At 37.3% G+C, this 17,457-nt stretch overlaps 1 protein-coding gene and 1 pseudogene across 1 annotated transcript in view; one reads left to right on the top strand and one right to left on the bottom strand.

Annotated features, from left to right (window-relative positions):
• Efhb (EF-hand domain family member B) overlaps positions 1 to 17,457 on the bottom strand; it is a 52,769-nt gene that overhangs the window by 10,847 nt on the left and 24,465 nt on the right. Inside the window, exons 6-9 of the mRNA XM_005317421.4 lie at positions 13,668 to 13,794; positions 9,253 to 9,336; positions 8,572 to 8,639; positions 3,414 to 3,568 (exon numbers count right to left, since the gene is read on the bottom strand). Coding sequence (XP_005317478.4) covers positions 3,414 to 3,568; positions 8,572 to 8,639; positions 9,253 to 9,336; positions 13,668 to 13,794 — 434 coding nt within the window. The remainder of the gene's footprint in view (positions 1 to 3,413; positions 3,569 to 8,571; positions 8,640 to 9,252; positions 9,337 to 13,667; positions 13,795 to 17,457) is intronic.
• Positions 13,911 to 15,843, top strand: LOC144370483 (small ribosomal subunit protein uS5 pseudogene; annotated as a pseudogene).

Raw genomic sequence — 17,457 nt, 5'->3', positions numbered from 1 at the left:
CATTAGAATGGCATTCTCAAAAATTATTTACCTTTTTTATCAGCTCTTGGTAACTTTTACCTTAGTGAAAAGTAGTTTAGCTGTTCCCAGAAAGGAATTATCTTATCTCAACTGCTTCCACAATAAAAGGGGTGTGGGTTATAAAGGCCTATTTTGAAAGTGCAGGGTTCTGTCATAACCATTACTGATCATTGTACATCTTTTTTCCCCCATTAGCAACCTCAGGCCAATCTTGTGGATCCCCCTCCTTGTAGCAACCAGGCATAAAAAGGATTCTAATGGTTGGAGACACAGTTCAGTGGTAGAGTATGCTTAGCAAGCACAAGGGTCTGGGTTAAATCCTCAGCACCACACACACACACACACACACATACTCACAAAAAAAATATTCTGGAGATACAAACTTAATTTCATCTCAGCATTTCAGCCACCTGATACTTTGTTGGGTTAACATAGTCCTAGTCAAAAAGAGTAACAATGCCTTGACTGAGCACATTGCTCACCCAGTCTTTCTATAGAGGCCAAAACAGGGAATGAAATGGGTGTCTGGAACTTTTCCAAAATCTCCTCATCCTTCTTATAACTGACCTTTCCAGACCAAAGGTCTAGGTGGAAATAGGGAATGAATGGAGAAATGTGAAGTTTACAGTTGCTGCAATGAGACGCATGGACCTTATGGTGATGGAAGGAAAATAGCAATCGGGCCCTTAGAGAAAGAACGCCTTAGACCTGGAATGTTCAGGGGAGTGAAAGACATTATTTAATCTTTCAGACCACCCCAGGGAGGCTTCATGTGAAGAAAAATGCTGTGGAGTAGCTCTCTCAAACTGTTAGAAGCACCATAAGTTTAAATGACAGCCAAGAATTTCTATCCATAATTTGAATGCCATTCTCCTCCATCTTACTGAGAATTCTATTGGAAACAACAGAGAATAACCTTAGTGACTGTTCCCCCCTCATGGAACACCTTTGGAGATCTCTCTCAACCCCATATTCTTTCATTGCATGAAGTGACTGAATACCATCATTCCACAGGGTGAACCAATGTCATCAACTAGCAAATACCATTGGCTGGTGGCACAGACAAGTAGGAAGTTGAATGGATGGTCTACAAGCAGCGCCCCCCCACCCCCACCCCAGAAACAAGAACTGGATGCAATTATTGAATTTAGCTGAGAACCCTAAGGCCTACTAGTGAAATTTATTTTAGGAGATTATTTTAGTTTTAAGTTAATGATGTTTACATATTGGCAAAGAATGTATTCCTTAAGTAAGCACAAATTACTGAGTTCTACACATGCTTAATTAGACAATTAATTGAAAGAGAAAAATCGTCAACTGATTTCCATCATGAATTACATTGTCTGTGATATCCAAGAGCCAATATCCCTACTTGTAATTTTGAATTTATCATAGTGCTTGGCGCCGATTCTACCCTAGTGGTGTGCTCTATTTGTTTAACAACTGGCTGTTTGGAGGCTGTGGTGAAAAGAAGCCTTGATTTGTAGCAGTTGCTGCTGTCCGTGGTATAAATACTTTCATCAGGGCTAATTTCTAACTACCGCTGGGATGTCACATGGCTTGCAAACTTCCTGAAAATTTAACAATATGCTCTCTCAAAGCCAGCTCTAGCATTCCACTGGTACTCTAATTTATGATTAACTCCTTGAGATGTGAAGTTCCCTAAGTGGAAAGTCTATACATTATCCAGAATAAAGCTTGATGTATTATGGGTGTTCAATAAATAATAGAATTAATTTTATATGCCAAGAAGATTCACTTAGGAAATCATAGTTTATTTGCACTGTTCTACTTTTTTTTCCTACTAAATTAAATCTGGGCATCCAACAATATCAGATTCAAATAATCAAAAATTATCCTACAGCTGTACCAGAACTACAGCTTATTACCCTCTCAGTAAAAAGCTCCTTAAGGACACTGAGCACTACATTGTGCATATTAAAAGTTAACTGTTTAAAAGGTATACCAGCATTAAATAATTCTCAGTAATTTCCTCCCTGCTTAATTTAATTTTATCACAAGGAATATGCCTGGTGGTTTACTCAAATAATCAACAGCTATTAAGAAGATCGTATTTCCTATAATTGCATTGAAAATGAAGAATTTTTAAAAGCAACGTACTAGGTGTGAATGCAGGTTCTCTTATTCATGTCACTACTAGGTAAATTTCCTCTACCATGATATTTATGAGATATCTACATTTGAGTGAAAAGGAGCTGAGCCACAACTCAGTATTGGAATACATGTGGGAACCCTAGGCTTAATCTCCAGCACCATAGAAAGGGGGAAAAGTTATAACAGATTAGAAGTTGAAAGGTGCTGATTTTAGCTTACTTTTTAAAATTTTTTTTGAAATTATCTACTAATAGTAATTGGTTTCTATCAAAAGCCAACCAGTTGTATACTTGTGTTTTCTTTGAACACAGTTTTGTAGTAGTATTTTGGAAATAGGTGAGTACTTGTTTGTAAGTGTTTATTCCTACATGATTAGTACAATTTGGGGGGGTGGGGGAGGGACAGTACTGGGAATCAAAAACAAGGCCTCTGCTGAGCACAACAACACACACCTGTAATCCCAGCTACTAGGGAGGCTGAGGCAGAAGGATCACATGTTCAAGTCCAGCATGGGCAACTTAGTGAGACCCTGTCTCACAATAAAAAATAAAAGGAGTGAGGGTGTAGCTCAGTTGTAGAGCACTCCTGGATCCAAAATAAATAAATTAAATTAATTAAATAAAACGGAAAGCACACCCTGCTCCTCTAGGGAAAGACATTCTAAGCATGAGTTGGACCTAGATGAAGGCTCAATGTGAACGTGTTCAGATTAAGGTGTAGACTGTCAGATCTTCCCCAGGAATCTGGAGCTGTACCCTCCTCCTTGATCCTAACACACTACAGTTTAGTTATCTACAAAAAAAAAAAAAAAAATGGTTCTCAAACATGAATGTGCAACAGAATCACCTGGAATGCTTGTTAACATTGCTGAGCTCCATCCCAGAGTTCCTAATTCAGTTGATCTGGGGTAGGCCTTGGAATGTGCATTTCCAACAAGTTCCCAAGAATGCTGATAGTGAACCTCATTTTAACCACCAAATAATTACACCAGGGATCAGCAACATTTTTTGTAAAAGCCAAGTAATAAATATTAATCTCTGTTGTTAAAAGCCAAGTAATAAATATTAATCTCTGTTGTTAGTATTCAATTCTGCATATGTAAGACAAAATAAGCCACTGATGATACTTACAATAACACAGACACAGCTGTGTTTCAAATAAACTTTCTTTACAAAAACAAGGGGTGGAATTGGCGAAGTGTGCTGACCCCCATCTACACAAACCCTCTGGGATTTGTCCGCCCATGCGTGTACCAAAAGCTCTGCTCTACTACTAGCCTTGTCATAGTGCCTGAAGGCTTCCAGCAAACTGTCAAAGTTTTGGTAATTAAATTTCTTCAAGCGATGTCGAACTGCAGCAATCAGGGCTCGCACTCTGTCCTTCCCTCGAAGATATTCGCCTGGAGATCTATTATGGATCAGATCACCAACTCCTGTTGAAGAAGAAAAAAAAACCTTTTATGTGAATTTAAAGTCTGTGGATATTATTTTCATATTTAAACAGAGAGAGATCTAGCAACCTCTGTGAATGAAAAACTCATATTCAACACTGATGCTATTAAATGCAGCATGCCAGAAAATCCTTGTGTGTGAAAAAAAGCATATAAAGTAATTGATAAATATTTCTGTTGTATGTCACTTCTCTCTTCAAGAAAAAAAAAATCAAAAAAAAAAAACATGAAGTTTGTGGGGGCATCATCAGCCCCATTCAGCTATCAAGTCCTTCACTAAGATATTGAAGCCCTTGCTTGACTACCTCTTGGGCAACATTTGTCTACAATGTTGAAGATCTGAAAACTTGGATAGATTTTAAGTAGGAGCCACTTAGTGTACCTGGGTTTGGACCCTTATGAAAATTAAACTCAAATTCCCTATTGCCAACCAAATGCAGTGGTGCATGCCTATGATCCCAGCTACTAAAGAGGCTGAGGCAGAAGAATCACAAGTTCAAGGCCAGCCTGGGCAGCTTAGTGAGTCCTTGCCTCAAAAAAAAAAAAAAAAAACCTTAAATGACTAGAGATATACTTAATCAGTATAGCATTTGCCTACTATGCACAAGGGCCTGGGTTAAGTCTTCAATGGGAGAGGGAGAGAGAGAGAGAGAGAGAGAGAGAGAGAGAGAGAGAGAGAATATCACTATTCCCTCCTAGTTTCCAGGTGATGTATGGTCTGCATACCATGTTCCCATTTCTCAGTTCTGCTTCCCCCTGTACCCCTAGTGTCACTAGAGGCCTGTCCCCACCCATTGTTTGAGAGAGATGTAGAAAGACTTTGACAGTCAGGGCAAGATGGCAAGTGAGGAGGTTGGGGGCAGTGCCAAAACAAAGGATCATGAGGCAGTCTTCTGGAGAGGTCAACTTCCTGCTTGAGGAAAGTCCTCATGGACACCAGCAGGGGACCCAATCAGACAGAAACTTCTGTACTCATGTTCCTAAGCAGGGGACCCAATAGAAAAACTAAAAGAGACGCTTAGACAGAGGGGGCACCAATCAATAATAGTGGGGAGAGTGTGGACAGAAGAGAAGGAGGAAATTCCAGAGGCCATAAAAAGAACAGGCCAAAAGTCCTCCACTGGATACCCAGATTTGGAGCCCCTTCTCTCTGGAGAAGTCTTTCTCTGTTGCTTTTGCAATAAACCTCCTTCTTGGTTACTATCTCTGTCCAGTTCTTCAATTCTTTGCTGAAAAAGACAGTGAACCTAGCACCCCTAGATGGTAACAGCTCCATTAACTAAAAATCCTGACCCACAACATCAACTAGAGTTGACCTTGGTAAGTGTCACCAGAAAAGAAATTTCTGCCTGGCCTACACCTTTCTCCGATTCCTGCCAAGACAGTTTTTTTGAAACAAGGTCTTGCTGGCAGTTGACTGTGATGCCCTGAGTGAATTAATTAAAATTACAACATTCGTTGCAGTTACGAGTGATTAATATCTACACCTACTCCATGTAAGTCATAATGCTAGGCTCTGTCAGGGTCACTTTTAATAGGTACTCATAGCACCTGTAAATTACTTATTTATTATCAAATTGGGAATTAATTATGCACATTCTGGTAAAAGTCTTCTCTAAAAGACTTTTTCCCCCCCTCTGGAAAGGCCCTGAGTGTAGGTAAAAAGAAATCCCACAACTAATGCCGGATCCAGGAAGGGCAAGTGCCTCAGACCAAGGACATCTGACACAGGTCAGCTACCATCAGATCATCCTAAAGTGGGGGAAAAAAACACACACAAGAAATGCTCTTGGAATGAAATTCAAGACTTCTAGGAAAGCCAGGTGCAGTGGCATGCACTTATAGCCCCAGCTACTCAAGCGACTGAGGCAGGAGAATCCCTTGAGCTCAAAAGTTTGAGATCAGCATCTCAAAAAACAAACAAACAAACAAACAATAAATAAATAAATAAGTGGGAGGAAGAAGAGAAGGGATAGAAGAAGCAGAAAGAAAAGAGAACAAACTAACTTTTGTAACTTATTGATTTTTCAGATAGTCTGACCTTTCCTTCACACCCCTTCCTCAGATATAAACCCTTTCAGTGGCTATTTGTGTGATGAAGGTTCTTTCTATAAAATGGCTCCAAGTTGAGTATTTTTTATCTTCAGAAGCCTTTGCTTCCATTACCACCCAAGGATAATAATTTAAATAGTTATTTTTCAATTCTAGTTGTTTCCCCACCACACTCACTAGATTTAACTGCCTGGTGGGTAAGACCTATACAATTACCTTCTTTTGTTCTGATCCTGAAATAACATTTATGAAGCTGACATCAAATCATTTTCAAAGAACTGAAACCAGAAGTACAAGACCTGACCCTAAGAGAGAGACCCATGACCTATCTACCACACCATGTGGTCAGAAAAGCTAAACCAGCTCCTTTACTACTTGGCCCACAACCAACTCCCATGATGCACCACTGCCACCTGCCTTGATTCTCCTTCAGCTTGTCTCTGCCCTAGTACATTCTGGGAGCCAGGGAGACCTTGCACATTTCCCAAAGTCATCGTTTTTTGTTATTGTTGCTTTGTTTCTTTTCTTTTTCCAATGCAAGGCAAGCACTCTACCACTGAACTACATCCCCCAGCCCTTTTTATTTATTTGTTTTATTTTATGACAGGGTCTTGCTAAATTGCCCAAGCTGGCCTCAAACTTCAATCCTCCTGCCTCAACCTCCCAAGTACCAGACATTACAGGAGTACACCACCATGCTGGGTACCTAGAGTCATCTTAATATAAACAGTAACTCCAATAACATGAAGAATAACTTCACCCTAGGGACTGAAGCATTCTTTGTTAAAATAAGATTGACTTTATTTTCCTCAGTAAAGATAAAGGGTAAAGCCAGTCCCAATATGTCCCTGGTAGCAGGCAAACCCTGGAGCTTGCCACAGAAGAGATGTTACTAGTTAACACCAATAATAGTTACAAAAGGCCAGAGCTAGAGTAGAGTTATCTGTATCCATTTGTGAGTTAAAAAAAAAAAAATTCAGAAGGATTTTTTGCACTCTTTCAAAGTAATACAATATAACACCATGGCTGGTATTTATACTTACAAATTTTAAAATTATTAATTTTTCATTTTAAAAGATTTTATCATTAAATGTGTAATAATAGCATTAATCAATGAAGAAATTTGTTGGACTCTGAGTGTAGCTCAGTGGTAGAGTATTTGTCTCGCATTATGTGAGACAAATAAGTGAGGTCTGGGTTCAATACCCCCCACCACCAAAATTTAAAAAAAAAAAAATATTGATGTAAAATGGTAAACTGTGTACTGAATACATCAATTCATGCTATAAATATTGGTCAAAGATGTACCCATGTCTGGATCCTATGGTTCTAACAGATAGTAAGACCAACCACCCAGCAACATGAAACTTGCTCTCAAATAGGCAGAATTTACCATGATTAAATTTACTGGTTTTTAGGCTAATTGATGGATTTCTCAATTTTCCCTTACGCACTCCAAAAGACATTAAGAATCTCTGAGATGGACAGTCTTATGGTTTAGATCTGAAATGTCCCCCAAATGTCAAGTGAAGTCTGCCTTGACAGCCTATGGCACTGTTGTAAGTGGTAGAACCCTTAGGAGGTAGAGCCTAATGGAAAGTTAGCCCATTGGGGACATACCTTTGAAGGGAATATTGGGACCCTTACTCCTTATTCTCTTTTTTTCATTCCTGGTCACCATGAGCTGAATAGATCTCCTTCTGTCATGTGCTCCCCTCTCTTATGTTCTGCCCCACATTAGGCCCAGAGTGACAGGAAAAAGTAACTATAGACTGAAATCTCTGAAACAATGAGCCAAAATTAAACCTTTCATCCTGTTAAGTTGATTTATCCCAGGTATTCTACCACAGCAACAGAAAGCTAACACAGATAGGCATCCATTAAACATTTAAGAGTTCATCTAAAAAAAGAACCAAAATACAATTTCTTAATGTGATGATTAATGATGCTCCAAAATACTGTTTTAAATAAACTCAATAATTACTTGTTTTAATTCTCAGTGAGCAAACCTTCGCTAAAATATTTTCAATAGCAGTTTTTAAATTTAAGCATATAACTGGTTGTGGTGAGGCACACCTGTAATCCCAGCGACACTGGAGACTGAGGCAGCAGGATCACATGTTCAAGGTCAGCCTAGGAAACTTAGCAAGACCCTATCTCAAAACAAAATTTTCAAAAGGCCTGGGAATGCCAGGCATAGTGGCACAAACCAGTAATCCCAGCAACGGGGGAGGCTGAGGCAGGAGAATCACAAGTTCAAGGCCAGCGTCAGCAACATAATGAGGTCCTAAGCAACTTAGTGAGAACCTGCCTCAAAATTTGAAATATAAAAAGGCTGGGGACATGGCTCATGTGTAAAGTGTCCCCAGGTTCAATTCCTGATACTAAAAACAAAACCAAAAGAAATAAAAAACTACAGGGGGCTAGGGTTGTGGCTCAGTGCAGAGCACTCGCCCAGCATGTGTGAGGCACTGGGTTCGGGCCTTAGCACCGCATACAAAAATAAATAAAATAAAGGCAAGATGTTCATCTACAACTACCAAAAAAAAAAAAAGTTTTTTTTCAAAGCCTTAACTACACCTATGGTATTTGTTTCAAAGGCTTTAAACTGTTCCTATTTCAAAGAGTATGAACATTTTTTTTCTTATATTACATATTTTTTTCTCTAATTTTAATGCAAAATTTTAAGCCTTTACAAGTAGAAGCTTTTTTTGTTTGTTTTATTTTTTTGAGATGGGGTCTTGGTATGTTCCCAGGGCTGGACTTGAACTCTTCATCCTTCCTCTTTAGCTTCCCAAATAACTGGGATTACTGGTGTGCAACACCTCACCTGTAGAAGCTTTTAGAAGACATTAAGCTTTGCTGAATAACTTTATGGGGATTTTGAGATATTTGTTTCATTTTTTTGTTAAAGAGAAAGTTTGTATATTTACCATATTCCTCAGGATGGAGACAAGCTCCAAATGTGTAGCCTGGGGGAACGTTCATTGTTTCTGCAATGCTACCAAAGAAAACACATCCTTTAGTTCAAGTACCCACCATACAGCACGCCCAGAATTTTAAATATGTTTATCATATGTTCATAGTAGCCTATAATTTCTCTTCTAGGTAAACTGTGAAGATAAAACAAAAGTTCTCCAAAAGATCTTTTTTTAACATCTATTTGCATTAACAATGACTGAAGGCTTTCACTGTCTTTGACTAGCACAAACTTAAAACACACACACATTCAAAGCAAAATTATTCATATATACATATATATAGATAGATATGTATGTGTGTGTGTGTGTATATATATATATATATATATATATATATATATATATATACATATAGAGAGAGAGAGAGAGAGAGAGAGAGAGAGAGAAGACGGACAAGAATACAAACACAATGTTGAATTCCTGACATCACATATCACAGAAATTAAGCTTTATGAAAAATTATCCTTCCTTCCACCTTGGAGAAACACTAACATTTCCCTTGATAAACAACAAGGTAATGATTTTCTTATTTAATAGACAGAATCTAATGGAACACAAGCCAACATTTTCCAAAAAGTTCTTTTCAAATTCGAGGCAGAGACACTAATGATATAAAGTTAACTGTTAACTTACGGATCTAACACTTTTCCAAGTTTATGTTGAAACTTTTCTTTGAAATCATCCACTCTCTTGGATACAACCTTAGCTCCTCTTTTCCTACAAAATTGGAAAACTGTCAGATATTTTGTCAAATATTGTCAGATATTTCAGGTAATAGAAATTACCTAAGGATTCTAGGCTGCCAAATACATATGTAGTAAGGAATTCCATGTACCAATGAACAGATTTAGTTTCAAAAGAAATTCTATCCTAAAAAGAAGCTTTAAGTATTCACTTTTCTATCACTAAGTTACACTGTATTTTAAAAATACATTTTGATTAAAAATGAACATCTTTTTTTCTTTTTTTTTTTTTTTTTTGTGGTGCTGGGGATTGAACCAGGGTCTTGTGCATGTAAAGCAAGCACTCTACCAACTGAGCTATATCCCCAACCCTTGATTAAAAATGAAACAAGCAAAATTAAAAATACTTTCAACAAATTACAACAAAGTATTAATTATTTCTAAGTGTAACTTTTAAATTTCCAAAAGAAAATTAATTATCAAATAAATATAAGCAGCAGATAACTCATCCAGTAAGTAAACAGAGCAAAATTGTAATCCTCTTGTAATAAAATAAATGTGAAATAAAAAAACAACAAATGACCTTTTTTAAAAAAGGAGGGAGAGAATATTGAAACAATATACAGTCTGGGGCTGGGGCTGGGGTTAGAGCTTTCACCTAGCATATTTGAGCGCTAGGTTTGATCCTCAGCACCACATAAAAATAAATAAATAAATAAAAGGTATTGTGTCCACCTATGACCAAAAAAATTTTTTAAAAAGAATACACTCTGCATGAATTTTAAGCTCTGATTATGAACCATACACAGCAATATAAAATTGTTTTATGTTAAATGAAAAATCAGAATATAAAACAACATTACATTCTGGTGAAAACTATGCAAAAATCTATGTAAAAAGCCACGCTAGAAAGAAATACACACATTAAAATAATAATAGTTGAATTAAAGTGACAGGATTATGGGTGATTTTATTTTGCCATTCTCTGTAATATAATTTTGTTACTTTCACTGTTGTGATTAAATGAATAAAATTTCTTTTGAAAACTAGAATTACAATGCTACTATTTAATGACATTAAAATTAATAAACTCTCTATTGTTGTACTAAGACTAAAAACAATGAATGTTAAGTTCTTAAACTCCATTTGCTTTTAAAAATATTTTCTATACTATTGAAATTCCGAGCTGAATAAATTTCTGGAGAAGAGTGACACTCTGTGGAGAAACAAAAGAAGAAATGGAAAGTAATTCATCTCATTTCTTCATTTCCTTCCCATTTGTTGGGGGGGAAAAGCACATGAGTAAAGTCTGAATAAATCAATGATAGTTTAAGGGCCATAATTTGAACAAATAGATTGGACAATCTAAAAATCAGTTCCAAGGGGCTTAATTAGGAACATGCAGGGAAATAAGAATAAGAATTGTGAGGCGCAAAGCCTACTCTTTCTAGGCTAAAGGTGACTGGATTATGCTCCTGGGAGAATCAGGAAGTGTCTGTGAGTAGCCAGGCATGTCAGAATATCAAGAACTACAAAATCACTACCCAACCTCACAGTATTCACTAATGAATTCAGAAAAAGTTTTTGTGCACTGCTGGTGAACTTACACACACACACACACACACACACACTCCTACCATCTGATGATCAAACAGAGGTCATAAAAAGAATATAGAGATCATTTTACAGTGTAAATATACCCCTTAGAAGTTGAGAGTAAACCAATTTCACACTAAAATAGTGTATTTAAAATTAGATGCCTTAAAATGTAAACAAGTATGTTTGACTTCAAGTTTATAACCTAAATAACTGAAGAATGAAGTAGTGAGCTTTTCTTGAAATCTGACAAGCCAAAGGAATTAGGAATTCCTCTACAGCTTTAGCAATAATATTCCAATTCAGTTTCAAAATACAAAAAGTATGATCTAATAAAACGATGTTTTGCAAAACATGTTCCCTTGGGAATGAAGATAAGTTGGAAGGATGGATGTCCTGCATATTGTTATTGCTGCTCTATCTCTCTCTCTCACACACACACACACACATACACACAAAATATATATATATATATATATATATATATGTATATGATAAACCATGTTTGTCATCTTCCTTCAAGTACCAATTTCTACATTATATTTTATTATAACTCCTTATGTCCTTCTTCTGCAACTTGGTACCTGGGATTAAAAATAGGGGCACTATAACACTGAGCTACACACAGCTCCACTACTTTTTATTTTTTTATACTGAGATAGGGTCTTGCTAAACTTCCCAGGCTGGCCTCAAATTTGTGATCCTCCTGCCTCACCCTTCAGTGCAGCTAGGATTGTGGAATGCACCACGACACCCGATCAAGTTCTTAAATACCGAAATCATATCTTCATGCTTTCCTTTATTGCATGGTTTAATCATTTTAATAATGATAAAGTAATAGGTATGTTACATGAGTGCTTTTTCTATATCCTAAAGAAAAAATATCTAATACAAGTTTAATATTAGAAGAATTTATATTTTATTATTTATATTTTATTTATATTATATTTATATTTTATGTCTGGTATATTCCTTGTTTTTCATAATTCAAGTATCAGAAACTCACATAAGAAAGGAGTAAAAAAAGGAATATAAATCATAAACATGTGATAACAGTATCAAGTGCCTATAAACCTTGTGTAGTGATAAGGGCAGTCACTGGACCCACACTTCCTAGGTATGGATCCTACTGCCAGTACTCCTTAACTGCATGATCTTAGGCAAATTATTTGACCCCTATGTTCCTTGGGTTCTTCATCTATAAAATGGGAAGGATAAATCTAAAGTATACCTTCAACATAGAGTTCTTGGTAGGATGAAAATAAAAATATATGAAGTGTTTAGAATTTTGACTCTATAGTTGAGAGCTGTTGTTATCAGAGCAGGCAAAGATTTTAAAAAGTGAGGAAGTTGAGATCTATGGAAACGTAAACTTTGCAGGTAGGACCCATGAAAACCTAGAGGGCCAATGTTTCCTTTAAAGAGGGCAGAAGTGGAATGGATTCCTGACAAAACTAGACCCTTTATATTAGTTTTTTTTTATAAAGCTGATATATTTCATTTTATTATGCGGTTGCTATAACAAATTACCACAACCGGGCTTAAAACAACAGTAATGTCCTCTCACAGTTCTGGAGGCCCAAAGTCTGAAATCAAGGTGTCAGCAAGGTCACATTTCCTCCAAAGGGGAGAATACATTTTTTACTTCTCTCAAAATCTGATAGCTGTCAGCATTGATGGTGTTCTTGGTTTATAGCCACATCACTCCAATTTCTGCCTCTTTCTTCTATCACCTTCTCTATGTTTTCCTCTTCTGCCTCAATTCTCTCTCTGACCTTCTAAGAATACTTATCATTAGAGGTAGGGCCCACTTAGATAATCCAGAATAATCTCTTTCATATCCAGATTTTTAAGTTAATTACATCTACAAAGATCCTTTTTCTACATAAGGTAACATTCATAGTTCTAGGAATTAGGACACACCATGTCTTATTTGGGAAGAGGGGTACCTGTATTTACAATCTTCAACGCACTATATCAATATTATTTTTTAATCATAACAGGAAATCTATATTTTTAAGAACATAAAACATTTATGTGTTGGTCACATATAAAATATACAACAGGAAATGAAAAACTAAGTACCATATTTTAGCATTCCGGGAAAGTTGTCATATATAAATGAAGACATAAAAAGGTCAAAATTTGCAAAAGTTAATAGATAGATAGATGTTCAGGTAACCAAATAACTTAAAGTTGAATAATAAATATGAGATCAACTCTATGTGACATAATTAGCCTGGAAGAGATGTAAAAGTCCATTATCTTTAAGAATCATAAATATAGTTGACCCTTTAAGTTTATAACATGCATACATGTATTTGTATTTGCTTGTGAAGTCATGAAATAATTTTAGAATGATGCAAACAAGGCACACCTTTAGTCCCAGCTACTCCAGAGGCTGAAGCAGAAGATTATAAGTTCAAGGCCAGCAATTTAGCAAGACCCTGTCTCACAATAAAAACTAAAAAAAAAAAAAAAAAAGCTGGAGATGTAACTCAAAGTGATAAAGTATCTCTGGGTTCAACCCCTAATACCCAAAGGCCGGGGGGAAAAAATTAATGGTATGAACAACAAACAATATCATATTTGCCTCTGGATGAACTGAGCAGAATGGGTACCAAAATTATTTCACTGCATAATTTTTTCTAATTTTATGTTTGAATTTTGTCAATGTATTCTCTCTTTTAAAAAATATTAAAAATAAAAATTAAGTCTAAATGTCAAATATCTAACATTTGTTCCTGAACACAACACAATCAAACTTACATTTGTAGTTCATGGAGCCAATATAAACTTTTTGCCATGTTTCGTCCATCAGTAAAATGTGGTGTTGGAACTCCATACAAATTAAACCTATGGAAATTCGGGTTATACTTTCGGTTCTTTACTTCTCCTGTTGGAGGGGAGGAGGACAAGGGTGAGTGGGTGGGAGGAAGACTTCTGACTTAAACAACAAAAATAATAACCTTATCTTGCAAGAAGCACATTATGTTCTTATTAACATTGAAAATGAGAGTGGGACAAAGATTGAAACTGTTAACAGGGAATTATGCAGATTTGATACAGACAATAGAAGCATTCCCCCACATGACTTGGGAGACTGGTGAAATGCTATATACAAGAGTTCTTGTGTTTGGAAAGCTGTATGTAGAAAACTCCAAAGATTTCACCAAAAAACTGTTAGAACTAATTAACAAATTCAGAAATGTTGCAGGATACAAAAATCAACATAAAAAATCCATGGAATTTCTATATAAAATTATCTAAGGCTGGGGATGCAGCTCAGTGGCAAATCACTTGCCTAAAATAAACAAAGCCCCAAGTTTAATACCCAGCACTGCAAAAATAAAAATAAACTACCTGTTTAAACACACACCTGTAATCTTTGGAGGCTAAGGCTAGAGGATGGCAAGATGGAGACCATCAAGACCCTATCTCAAAATAAAACTTTTTGTTTTAAAAAAAAGGACTGGGGTCAGCTGGGGTTGTGGCTCAGTGGTAGAGTGCTTGCACGGCATGGGTGAGGCACTGGGTTTGATTCTTGGCACCATATATAAATATATAAAAGTCCATGGACAACTAAAAAAAAAATTTTTTTAAAAAAGGGCTGAGAATATAGCTCCATAGTAAAGCACCCCTGGGTTCAATTCCTAACAGAAAGAAACTACTTATCTAAAAGCCAAATCAAGAAAGCAGTCTTATAACAACTGCATCAGTCAATCAAATACTTAGGAATAAATTTTAGTGGTTTCTTTTGTTGTTATTGTTTTGTTTTTGACACAGGGTCTCACTATGTTTCCCAGGCTGGTCTCAAACAGCTAGACTCAAGCAATCCTCCTACCTCAGTCTTCTGAGTTGCTGGGTGCACACCACCATGCCTGGCACTAAGGAATAAATTTATTATAGACAGTAAAAATCTGTATAGTGAAAACTATAAAACACTGATGAAAGAGGGCACAGCTAAATGAAAAGGTATTTCATATTCATGGATTGGAAGAATTTATATGGCTAACATGTCCATAATGTTTCTTCTCTGGGAAACCAAATGGTGGATGATATAGGTATACAGCAGGAAGCCCTGAAGGCCCCCAAAAGGGAAGGCAGTGATGGCTTCCACAGAGGCCTGGACAGCAGCCTCTGAGGCCACAGTTAGGACCAGGACTGTGGCCATGTGGCTCCCAGAGGCAAAGCTCAGGACAAAGCATGGATCCCCAATACCAAGCTGGGCTGTCTGGACAAGGACTTGAGAACCAAGACTCTGGAATATATCTCTTTCCTCGCCCTGCCCACCAAGGAGTCTGAGAACACTGATTTTCACCTGGGGGCATCATAAAAGGATGAAATTTTGAAGAGCATGCCTGCCCAGAAACAGCTCAGACCAAGTTGGTCCTGGCCAGCAGACTGGTTCAAGGCATTTGTTACTATCAGGGACTACAATGCTTAAGTGGGTCCAAAGAGGCTCCAAAGAGGTAGCCACTGCTATTAGAGGAGCCATCATTCTGGCCAAGCTCTCCAATGTGTCTGTGCAGAAAGGCTACAATGGGAATAAGATTGGCAAGCCCCACGCTATCCCTTGCAAGGCAATAGGACACTGTGATTCTGTGCTGGTGTGCCTCATCCTTGCCCTCAGAGGCACTGCCATGGTCTTGTTCCCCACCACATCAGTGCCCACGAAGCTTCACATGAAGGCTGGTATTGATGACTGTTATACTCTGCTAGGGGCTGCATCTTGGGCAATTTCATCAAGGCCACCTTTGATGCCATCTCCAAGACATACAGCTACCTGACCCTCAATTTCTGGAAAAACATTGTGTTCACCAAGGTTCACTGTCAGGAATTCACCAACCCTCTTGTGAAAATCCACAACACAGTCTCTGTGCAGAGGACCCAGGCTTCAGCTGCGGCTACAATGCAGTGTTTTTATATAAGAAAAATAAAGTGAATGAAATCTAAGAAATAAATAAATAGATAGATAGATAAATATATAAATAAATAAATGATAAAATGTCCATACTACTCAAGGTAATATACAGATTCAACTCAATTCCTTTCAAAATTCCAAGAGCAAGTTTCACAGAAATAGAAAATTCACAAAAGAACCCAAACAGCCAAAGCAATCTTCAAAAAAAAAAATTTAGGGGAATCACACTTTCTTATCTAAAATTATATCACAAGAGCTGGAGAGAGAGATTAATGGTAGAGCATATGCTTAGCACTCACAAACTTCTGGGCTCAATCCTCAGCCCCCCAAAAATAATAAAAATAAAACAAAATAAAATTATATTACAAAGCTATAGTGATAGAAAAAAAGAATGGCATGGGGCTTGGAATGTGGCTCAAGTGGTAGTGCGCTCGCCTGGCATGCGGGGGGCACTGGGTTCAATCCTCAGCACCACATAAAAATAAAATAAAGATATTGTGTCCACCTAAAACTAAAAAATAAACCAAAAAAAAAAAAAAAAGATGGCACCAGGATAAAAACAGACATGTAAACTAGTGGCACAGAATAGAGAATCTAGAAATAAATCCAAACATATATATTCAACTAATTTTTAACAACGCCACCCAGAAAAAGATAAAATGGGGTAAAGGTAGTCTCAACAATAAATGGTGCTGGAAAACCAAATTTCCAACTGCAAAAAAAAAAAAAAAATTAAATTGAACCCTTATCCTATACCATACCCAAAAATTAACTCAATTCAATATTGAAAAAAAGACTTAAACTTAAGACCTGAAACCATAAAACTCCTAATAGAAAACAAACAGGGAAAGCTCCTTTACATTGGCCTTGGTATTTGATTTTTTAGATATCACATCAAAAATTCAGGCTACAAAAACATAAATAAATAAATAAATGGAACAACATCAAATTAAAAACTTAAACACATGCCTGTAATCCCAGCATTTGGGGAGGCTGAGGCAGGAGGATAGTGAGTTCAAAGCCAGTCTCAGCAACTTAGGGAGGTCTTAAGCAACTCAGTGAGACCCTGTCTCCAAACAAATTATAAAAAGAGTTGGGTGCTGAGAGCCAGAGCTAAGTAAGAATGACGCATGGCATGACCCAGGTCATTTGCAGTGACATTGCATGAAAGGTGACCTTGCTCAAGGACCAGGGCGGATCTGGGTTTAGGGCAGATCAGGGTTTAGGGTTTAGGTTCCAGGTTTAAGGTGGACCCTGCTGGGAATAGGGCGTATCCTGCTGCCTCAGACGCCCCCGCCCACTCCTTGAGTTCCTGTTGAGTTCTCCCAGGATTCAGAGAGTATTTTGGGATGCAGAGCCCAGTGGAAGTGTGAATTTTCCCAGAACATGTTTGTAGGGTGCCGGTGACAGTTCGAGAATAAAGAATTGCTGTTTGAATCTACAAGGTGTGTGGTGGCTCGTGATTTTGTGCCCAGCCAGACTGCGGCATTTGGTGGCCGGGACGGGGAACGTCTGAAACTTGGAGGTAAGTGAAATTGCTCGCCCCTGAGGGAAGGCGAGAGAATGGGTGACCAATTCAAAAAACAATGTGTTCTTGTTTTGATTTATTTTGTTTTTATTTCAAGTTGCCTGTTC

The sequence above is a fragment of the Ictidomys tridecemlineatus genome, chromosome 2, assembly GCF_052094955.1.
Source record: "Ictidomys tridecemlineatus isolate mIctTri1 chromosome 2, mIctTri1.hap1, whole genome shotgun sequence".
NCBI classification, from domain to species: Eukaryota; Metazoa; Chordata; class Mammalia; order Rodentia; family Sciuridae; genus Ictidomys; species Ictidomys tridecemlineatus.
The sequence above is the reverse complement of the archived record's forward strand: the minus strand, read 5'-3'. Positions and strand labels throughout refer to the sequence as shown.